Here is a 10,034-nt window from a genome sequence, read left to right as displayed (position 1 = left end):
TTTTTTTTTTTTTTTTTTTTTTTTTTACTGCAGTCCCTTCATTTATGTTAAATGACTGACTGATCATGTTAAGGCACAAGTTCAAATTCAATTTCTTTCCCTCCCACACAAATGTTAAAAAGTGTCCCTCATCAACATGTAAATGTAACGTGTGCATAAATATATCAAGAGGGGCAGATAAAGCTGAAGCTCGTGACAGTGCGAGTTTCATGGTTTTGTCAAGTTTACAATGCATGAATAGAGACTTCACGGTCCTCTAAACCATGGTCTGCACCAATGCCGTGCTAAGTGAAGTATCTCTTGTTGGTGCCAAAACATTATCATTAGTGTTCAATAAATCATTTCTTTGAAACAGAATACAGCGGAGCCCCCATTTAAGGTGTTCTCTTGGGAGTGGAGGATTCAAACATTAAACTGTGGAAAATCTTAAACAGAGGAAATTTAACACTCAGATACTGACTCTGGATCATTTAAACTAAACATTAAATCAAGGAATATTAAATGGGGGTTCCCCTGTATTTGGGAATTGACACACAGGTCTTCCTTGATTTTCAAACAATAATAATAAATCATGGTTTCTATCAACTCTAAAATATCTATAGCTTGGTTGGCTAACACAGATCTCGAGTGGCCTAGTCTAGTGAACAGTTTTCCACAAGTAAACATAAATGTTCTTTCTAACTACAGTTAAAGGTATTCATAATTGTGGAATGTATTAAGAAACTAGCCAAATATCTGCATTAAGTTAATGGAATAGAAACAGAAATCACTGAAATCTATGTGCAAACAACAGTGGGTTGAAATGCTTTTAGAGTCTAGTAATGACATATCTATTAAATTGCATCTATAATGCCGATTAGATGGAGAATGGGGGTCTCATATCATAAAGATAAAAAACTTTGTAGTGATAAGTTTTGTTTTATCCTGGCCAGACATTTGTGGAGTTCAGGGGTTGGACAGAGGGGCCCCATAAAGAAGAGTACCATGTGACAAAATTTTTCGGGCTCTTGTGAACATACTAATAAACGTTAAGGTTCCATAAAAGGTAGTCAATTTAACTTGCTGAGTGACTATTACATTCTCAAGGACTGTACCCCAAGGCGTTTAGTTAGTCCAAATTTAAAATATCCTTAATATCTTAAAACAAACTCCATGGCCTGTAGTCCACAAGTGAACTATACTGACCGAGCGACCGCTGCTGGTCGGCGAGGTTAATGCCAACTTTAGCAGATAGAGGATGTCACGTGGTCAGCACAATGGATCCCCATGGCTGTTAATTTCGGTTTTCTATACTGGAACCACTATTTCCTTGAAATAGCTCCTCAATTAACCTCACAAGGCTGAGTGGACCCCATTCCAGACCCACTACTTCTCTGAAAATATGGTAGCGCTGGGAATGAACCCAGGACCTCTGGATCTGTAGCCAGGAACTCTGACCACTAGACCACAACCTCTTAATACATACATAAATAACTAATTTAATAGCAGCATGTAAAAATGTTACCTTTATATGTTTTGACAATTACTGGTCATCATTACAAGGCTCAGCAAACATTACAAAGGAATTACTTTACATATGTTGTTGTAGAGCATAGGTTGTTACTCTCTGTCTGCTCATCTAGACTTGTTAACCTACTTTAACTGTATTAATGTGATTATAAGTCGCTGTGGTACTACAGTAACAACCTATGCTCGACAACATACATAATTCTTTCATAATGTCGGTTATGCCTCTTGATGACGGTCAAAACATGTGAAGTCAAAATTGTTTACTTACTCCTGTTAAATCAGTTACATCTGATGAACTTCAACCATTTATTACTGATTTACAAATGTAAGAAAGAAAGGTTCTTGTTAATACATTTTTTCAATAAATTTCTCCAATGGAATCCCACATTTGTTTATTCACTACTGGATATCTTTGACTAACATGTAGTTGCTTTCAGCCAAAATATCACTAGGTATGGGACCTTCACATTCTTCCACTGTAAGAATTAGCATATCCTGCAAAGCATATTATGAATTATTCCTCCACACGTCTCAGTAAAATTTGCTACATGCAAAGTTCCTTAAACTCTGACCATCCTTACAATCGGCAGTCATATACAACAGAATTAACAAGATGCATATAATTTTATGAGCACAAAGCCCACTTTGCTTTGATCTTCATGCTCTACCTACTTTTACATACAGGGAACACGTCAACTTGTTGACGTTTATAGAAAGCTACTCCTGAAGTGAACATGATCTAATGAAACTGGTTCATTTTTGTTCTCTTCACATCAGCTTACCTATAGTATCTAAATGCAACAAATATAAAGCTCAGTCATTTGTCACATGTCTCGATAGCACATGTGCATAAATCTTTCATTTCTACATTTCGTTCACCAAATTGATGTGGGCTGGATTCCAACCATGGCAAGTAAATGGAGTACAAGCAGGGACAATGAAGAACTTAACAAGGGACATTATGTAGAAACAACATAATTCAGTACCACCTGCAGACATTCTCCTAACCTGATTTATGCTCATTTTCAAAATCCAAATACGTTATTATTTTATGGACAGCTCAGTTATATTGATGGGCTACAGGCTGGATGGCAACAGAGGCAAGAGATTTTTCTCCTCTCCACACCTTCCAGACCAGCTCTGGGACCCATCCAGCCTCCTGTACTACTGATACTGTGGTCAGGATGTGAAGCTGAGCACTCATCTCCAGCTAGTGCTGAGGTCAAGAGAGGTGGAGCTATACCTCCCACTTCACAGCATGGTGCTCAATGAATTAGGCATACAAATAGTGCCATATCTCTGAGAATGAATACAATATTACATACAACCAATAAGTTACATAACTCACATCCTGTGGCTTACTCTTAGCATAATCAGGCAAAAACTTCTGGCTGCCTTCACAGAAGATTCACAGACCAAGGGAATAATGCTAATATTCTGTTCACAAACAGAATGTGCTTCATGCAAAAACGACAATGAATTGGAGGAACACTGTTTGCTCATATCTCGCATTATCTGTTCCTCACGTTTTGTGTTCCAGATTTTCTGCTGTCAGCGGAGGGGTTGACGCAGCTTTCAGTCCTGGCTTCAGATCCCACCCCACATGGACATGTGCGTTGAAATCATCATTACTTATCACTTCCCTCTCTTAGTGCATCTGCCATGGAACCATAGAGTTCAGCTCAATCTCCGTTAAGTCCGATCAGTAGGAAATGCCATCAGTGACACAACTTATCAAGGTAATAGACATTTATAATAACTGAACGTGACAACGTAGGAGATGGAAATGTTACTGTACCCTTGTTAAAGTTTTTCATCTTGGTGTCTTTGTGAAAGGATTAAGGAAATTTGTGGGAGGCTGTCCCTGTTCCTTGTACCATATCATGAAGGCATACAGGCAGCTTGGAGGTAAAGCTACACCCAAGCAGTCAGCTTAATGCAGGCTATTACCTCAGTATGCACAGTCTAGGAGGGTGGATGGGTGGGCTCCAGAGCTGTTCTAGACAATGTAATAAATAGAAAAATCAAAATATCCCCACTATGATCTTCATCTTTGCTACTGAGTCCACATCCAGAAACATATTATTAAACTAATATTCACTCTACAGATGATATTAAAATACAACCTTGGTATCTACAGCAACAGAACATATGATACTTCTGCAACTTTCTTCCTAGGAGGTGAGGTAAGTATACTCACATTAACAGATTATCACAGTATGACAGTGTTAAAAACTGAGACCACTAAACTGTCCCTGTGATAGACAGATCCACTCCTTGCACTCCATACAACTTTGCCTTAATAAATATATCTTCCTCGCATCTAGCAAAGAAACTAGCCAGTTGTATTGTTTCTAAAATATTAATTATTTGAGAAAATGCTATCAAAGACAAAGACGCTGCAAGATTTCAGTCTCTTTCAGAACATACATAATCTGAGAAAGAGAGGGACCCATGACAGCAGCATTTCTGGGTTGCCAGCTACTCGATTCCAGTTCACGCTTCCTTCTGTATATAAAGGTGACATCCAAACAAAAATAGAGTAATTGAACCACAATGGTGCTTACAAGAATGAAACAATAAATTATGTGGAATGTGATTTAAATACCATGGTGGCCCAAATGAGCGATGGAGGGAGCAAATGGTGGTACATGTACACCAAATCACTGTTGAAGTCCACCATCATATGCATAGTCTGCCTTATTGTGCATGATGAGACGATCATCTACAAAATAGAAGCTGTCCGAACGTGTCTCAAAGGGGTAAGATATCATCTCCTTGACTGGAAACAACAAACACATTAATTCATCAACTAGGTGAAAGCCAAAGTCAGTGAAGAGATACTAAATATTCATCTATTATTCCTAATTAGAATGGAAAAACATGTTCCAGTTTGCAGTACATATTGTCACATGTACCACAGTGACTAAAGACAGGGTTCAATTAATAATTGGATTTATTAACCACCTATAGGTTGTAACTACAATTTATTATACTATTACTATTACTTCGTCCTGGTCATATCTCTTGCGACTGTGTCCCCTGTGCCATGCCACTCTTGTACTGCGGGTCATCTGCTGGCTGTGGCCAATTCCTTCCACAGTCCACAATTTCCCTGAAGATGTTTCTCTTGTGCCATGCCACTGCTGCACAACAGGACACCTATCTGCAGGTGGCAGCCAACTTCCTCCAGGATCCGCAATCTCCTTGGCTCAGTTCCTTTGGCTCTCCATGTTGCCCTACAGCTAGATGCCAGCCCATGCGACTTCTTCATTGTTCCCAAAGATTTCACTGTGGTCTCTTCCATAGGGACCTCCTGAAGTTCCACTTCAGATTCAGCTTCTTACTGTCCAAACATGCCACTGTCATTACTTGGCAGGACATTGTCTCTTTTAGATCTTTTTCCATGTCTGCTATCCAGGCATTAATTATGGATCTCATTTCCACTTGGCCAAATTTGATCTCTCTCTCATTTCCTTTAGATTTGCGTCCACTTTTTCTTGCATTGCTTTTGTATTGGCATCCAATCCTGGCATCGATTTTTGCCACCAGACATTCCATCGTTTGTTCCATCTCCATAATGTGGCAGTATGCTATCCAATGCAATCATAAATCCAATAATCTGATCAGTCTTATCCAATCCATACCACTTTTGACATCAGTTGTTGTGTGTATCACAGTGACTGAAGACAGGGTTTGGATTGGTTATTGCATTTATTAACCACCTACAAGTCGTAACTACAATTAATTATTACATTATTACTGATTTTCACACTACAAAGTAGTCGCTAATCTCTTCAGTCTATCTGCCCTAGTCTTCACGGATTTATAACACAGGAACTATAAAAGTATTACTAAATCACATGCTCCCAATACCACCGTCAAATCACATGTTAAACCCTCACAGGCTGACCTCTTGTTCTCTTCTGTACTCTCAAGCTTACTGCCATCCTCTTGTTTGCATGCTTCTGCTGCTACTACTCACTCAGAACTGCCCTGAATGATTTCTGTCACTCTTACTTATATAGCCATGGAATGGACATGGATCTACATATCACATGATCACTATCCAGCCAGTCTATTGGCACATCAGTCAATCTGCAGAAAACACAGCTTCCTCTACTGTTGCATGATGGACCATGTTTACAGAGCTGTTGCCTGGCAATGCACTGTTCAAATCTGCTACAATATATTTTCCAAATAAATTCTTTATGGCCTAGCATTCCCCATATATGTTCATTTATTGCTTTAAATAAAAGTTCCAGATCTTGATGAGCTCTATGCTGTATGTGCATGTCACATTACTGATATTTTAACAAAAGTGTTATGAAATCTGATTTAACTTCGTATTTGACTGAAAGAGACCAAATAAAATTTGCTTTGCAACTTTTAGTGCAGAATATCAACACCAAGCTTCATGCAAATATACTTACTTTTAGAGATATAATATAGAGACAGGCATGATCACTCACGACGTGTTCATTCTGCATAAGGAATTGCCACGAATTTTCTCCGGTGAAATGAATGTTACAATCAAAAAGTAGAAGCTGATCAAAATGTGCTTTGTCAGAATTTTCATATTCCTGTGAATGCAGCACTTTTATAAATGTTATTATTTATATGGAGTAGATAAAGATAGTTCCAAAGGAGACTACCATGATCTAAAATTACTATGTTATCCTTTCTCAGGGCCCTCAAGACTACAGAGGGTTGTATCACTCACCTAGATCAGGTGCGAGTGTGGGGAATTCATATATGTGCTCACATGTGTTCTTGCTGTTTGGAATACAGAATCCAAATTCAAAGTCAAAACTCTTGAGCAACTTGTCCCTGAAGAAATGACGTTCAATCATTCGAAATTTACTCACTGCTTTATTGCCCACTGTGAATTCCACACTGCAACAAATAACCATTTTTTTTAATGGCTTACAATTCTCAGTTCTGAAAGAAATAAAGTCTCTTTTCAAGACTTGATCACAGATAAGGCAAGAATTACTAAAATTACTGAAAGAATATAACTAAGGTTACTTTTGTGCTTGGCTAAAAATTAACAAAAAGTCAAGTGATACTAGATATTCTCATGGTTACTGACTGCAAAGATTAGTCTTTCGGGATATGACATTGTATATCCAGTTACCCTAAAAATGGAAGCATGTTCCTCTGAAACACTAGTGCCTATTTGCCAAACTACATGGCGTCACATCCAAAAATACAGTATTCAACAAAGATTAATTAATTGCAGGAAGACAAACTGGCCTTCACAAATCTTCCACTTATAAAATATTCACATACATTCTGGCATAGTGGTAACATTCTAAACCTTCAACCAGAAAATATCCTATTTGAATTTTGGCTATTCTGAAAGACGGTTTTTGTAGTTTTCCCAGTGTCTCTTGAAGTGAACCTTAAAACAGGCCATGACTGTCTTCTTCAAGATCTGTATCATTCTTGATAATTTTCCTACCTTATTTAATGCTACATGCATTTTTCTAATCATATATTTTTATTAATAGATGCATGCAATCCTTCACTGAAGTCCTGCAATCGATATATCTTAGTGTGACCAAATGCAAAACTCCTAGGCACTCAGTGGTAACTATGTGTCCCCTACTTGAACACTAAAAAACACTGCATTCTACCAGAACATATTTATGCATTTCCTACATTTCTCAAAATAAAGTGCAGGTACCTCCATAAAAATTAGCTCATTGATATAATTTATTCATTGTGCATTCATTAACAAAACACTTACGTAGCTCCTACAGTTTTCAATTTTAGAAATTGTGGTGTGAACTGATATCTGACAAAGCGACCAGCATTTGGATCCAGCTCCTCTTGTTCTGGTTCTGGATCAGCCTCTTCTGAATCTTTATGTATACAGAAACAAAGAAATAATACTGACAGGTCATATCAATAATGGTAAGAATGCACATACAGTGCATGCAACTGATATAACAGTGCTACTGTACCTGTAGAAGGTGGCTTTGCAATTTCAAACAGGACTGTACCACTCTCCAAATCACGAATTTTGAAACGCGTGAAGTCAATATCATAGACATTAGCTTCAGGTGAACACAGATAATCTGAAATACACAGAATCAAAGTTTTATAATGGAACTATCATAATAAATTAATACGAAAGAATATCATTATACTAACTTTCTGTTATTCTTGGAAGCCGTAACACATCCTCAGGTGAAACAAATCCCTTCTTAGCCAGTGATTCTTCTGTAACCGGATCTGTGAGAGAAACATACTTAAATGGTTGGGTAAAACATTTCAGCTGACAAATGTACTTCAGTTGATCGGAAAATGGCAAGCTTCAAGTTTATACAATACATCACACGGCCTACCAACAAACAAAATATAAGCAAGTACCTCCATCTAAAATTACAGTATCTTTACGTGCTTTGGCTTGTCTGACACCGACATTTGTAACCACACTCTTTTTGTGTGGAGCGTTACTCATAACACTCATTTCTGACTATTTTTAAACTCCTGCACCGTATATTGTTTAGAAATGATTACTCCAAGGACCACATAAACTACGCACAGTTTCCCGTATGAAGACAAAACATTACATAAATAAATAAAAATATAAACAACAGTAACGTTATTTTCACCAATCAATCACAAACCAGTTTTGGATCTGCTGAACTCTAATTCAAATAAATACCAAAAGATTTCGCATTAAAGTATGTAACAGTTGTTCAACTGTTTCCCTGTAACTTTGTGATCCGTGCTTCGTAATTTGAACATGTTATCTACGATTCGAGCCAAGGGAGAACCAGTGAGAGTAGATCACTGATCGGATCAGTCTTCTATCTGGCCCAAGGTACACAGTACTCGCCCGACGTGACCCCTAAGTTACCATAGTATCGATGTATGTAACCGTTGGTTCACGTGATTGAAAGAGTGCGATTTGATTGGTTATGATTTACTCCAAATATGGCCGGTTTGAACGGAAGGACGATGGTATAGGGCATGTAGAAATGTAAAAGAAATAAGAAGACTTAAACTCTCTGCTCTTAATAATAGCATGAATAAGCGCAGAGAGCATCACGTAGTAGTTTCCAGGTAAGTGAACATTGTTATTTTTAAGAGGAATTATTTAAGCTTCGATAATACAGGCAATGGTTTGCCCGCCCCACAGCAGCCTATTTTTTTTATTGGTAGTGGGGTGAGACGTAAGTCCCTTGTACTGCGGTCACTTCTGGCCAATTGTACCAGCCCCAGATGATAGGTGAGGGTGATTTAGGAGCAATTGGTGGAATGAAGATTGGCAGGGGAAACCGAAGTACTTTGAGAAAACCTGCCCCAGCGCTACTTTGTTCACCACAAAACCCACTTGATCGAACTTCGGCCACTGCGTTTGGAAGCCAGCGACTAACCGCTTGAGCATGGTGCAGCCAACAGTGAAAATTACAAATGTGTCTGTGGGTATCATGGTGTTTTGCCTGTTGCTGAAATGTAGAGGACAGTTATTGTTGACTGGGAATTTTGGTTGGACAAGAGTTTGGAAATGGAAAATAAGCATAAGTTCTTCCATGAAATTTTTGATATATAAGTAGTGCAGTGCATATGTAAGGGAATGGAAATTAATTTCCAATTTTTAAGGAGCTAAAGTCTTTACTTTTATATATTTTTACATTGTTCTAATATGGAGATATCTTTGAACAAAATTTACTTGGTGTATGTTTATTATTAGTACCTTTTCTTTAGGCCAGTTTGTATACCAGCAAATACTTTATCTGTATTGACAAGCTTGTCGGAAGTCTCACACATCTACCATTGCACTGTATTTTTCAATCTTGAGGCAAAAACTGAACCTGAGAGTACCAGCAAACATGTTTGTGTGTGTGTGTGTCGGGGGGGGGATGTGCTAAGTATTATCATGCAGGAATGTTATGTAACCATAAATTTTTTGTGTCATTGCAAGCCACATAGAAGTTTTACATTTTGTTGAAATTAAAAGTGGGTCAAGTTTGATACAGATTTGCATGCAAATCAGAATCTGTTTTTAATGCTGTTCATGTAATTGTTTCAGGCCTGCGACTCACCAGCATGAGACTTCAAGTGACTTGTCTGCCATAAGAGGAAGGAGTTGTTGCTGTACAGTCATAACAAGCAAGTTACAGCATTTCTCTGACGTCCATTATGCTGTTCTGTCATCCATGCATGGCTCTTTCAGATAGCCTTTTCTCTTGCAGCTATGCCACCAGAATCTCTGCATGTCAAGACTGAAGTGAAAATCTGTGCGTGTCAGGACTGAAGTGAAAATCAGTGCATGTCAGGACAAGTGAAAATCTGTGCATGTCAAGAATGAAGTTAAAATCAGTGCATGTCAAGACTGGAGTGAAAATCATTGCATGTCAAGACTGAAGTGAAAATCAGTGCATGTCAGGACTGAAGTGAAAATCTGTTCATGTCAAGACTAAAGTGAAGATCTGTTCATGTCAAGAATGAAGTGAAAATCAGTGTATGTCAGGACTGAAGTGAAAATCTATACATGTCAAGACCAAAAC

At 38.1% G+C, this 10,034-nt stretch overlaps 1 protein-coding gene across 1 annotated transcript; it reads right to left on the bottom strand.

Moving 5' to 3' along the window:
• Window positions 1–1,801: 1,801 nt before the first annotated feature.
• Window positions 1,802–8,189, bottom strand: LOC111869402 (protein unc-119 homolog B). The gene is made up of 6 exons (XM_023860902.2): window positions 7,888–8,189; window positions 7,669–7,749; window positions 7,479–7,592; window positions 7,262–7,376; window positions 6,233–6,405; window positions 1,802–4,291 (listed from the first exon to the last, which is right to left on the bottom strand). The coding sequence occupies exons 1-6, from the start codon at window positions 7,985–7,987 to the stop codon at window positions 4,173–4,175; spliced, it is 702 nt and encodes a 233-aa protein (XP_023716670.1). The 5' UTR covers window positions 7,988–8,189; the 3' UTR covers window positions 1,802–4,172.
• Window positions 8,190–10,034: the final 1,845 nt, after the last annotated feature.

Source organism: Cryptotermes secundus, unplaced genomic scaffold (genome assembly GCF_002891405.2).
Source record: "Cryptotermes secundus unplaced genomic scaffold, Csec_1.0 scaffold813, whole genome shotgun sequence".
NCBI classification, from domain to species: Eukaryota; Metazoa; Arthropoda; class Insecta; order Blattodea; family Kalotermitidae; genus Cryptotermes; species Cryptotermes secundus.
This window is presented reverse-complemented; position numbering and strand designations above follow the sequence as displayed.

Excerpts from the sequence above, each read along its gene's own strand:
- LOC111869402 (XM_023860902.2), bottom strand. The coding sequence starts at position 7,987 with ATGAGTGTTATGAGTAACGCTCCACACAAAAAGAGTGTGGTTACAAAT. Across the intron at positions 7,377-7,478 it reads TGCAAAGCCACCTTCTACAG|ATTCAGAAGAGGCTGATCCA; the intron begins GTACAGTAGCAC and ends GTATACATAAAG. Across the intron at positions 4,292-6,232 it reads CACACTCGCACCTGATCTAG|TCAAGGAGATGATATCTTAC; the intron begins GTGAGTGATACA and ends TGTTGTTTCCAG.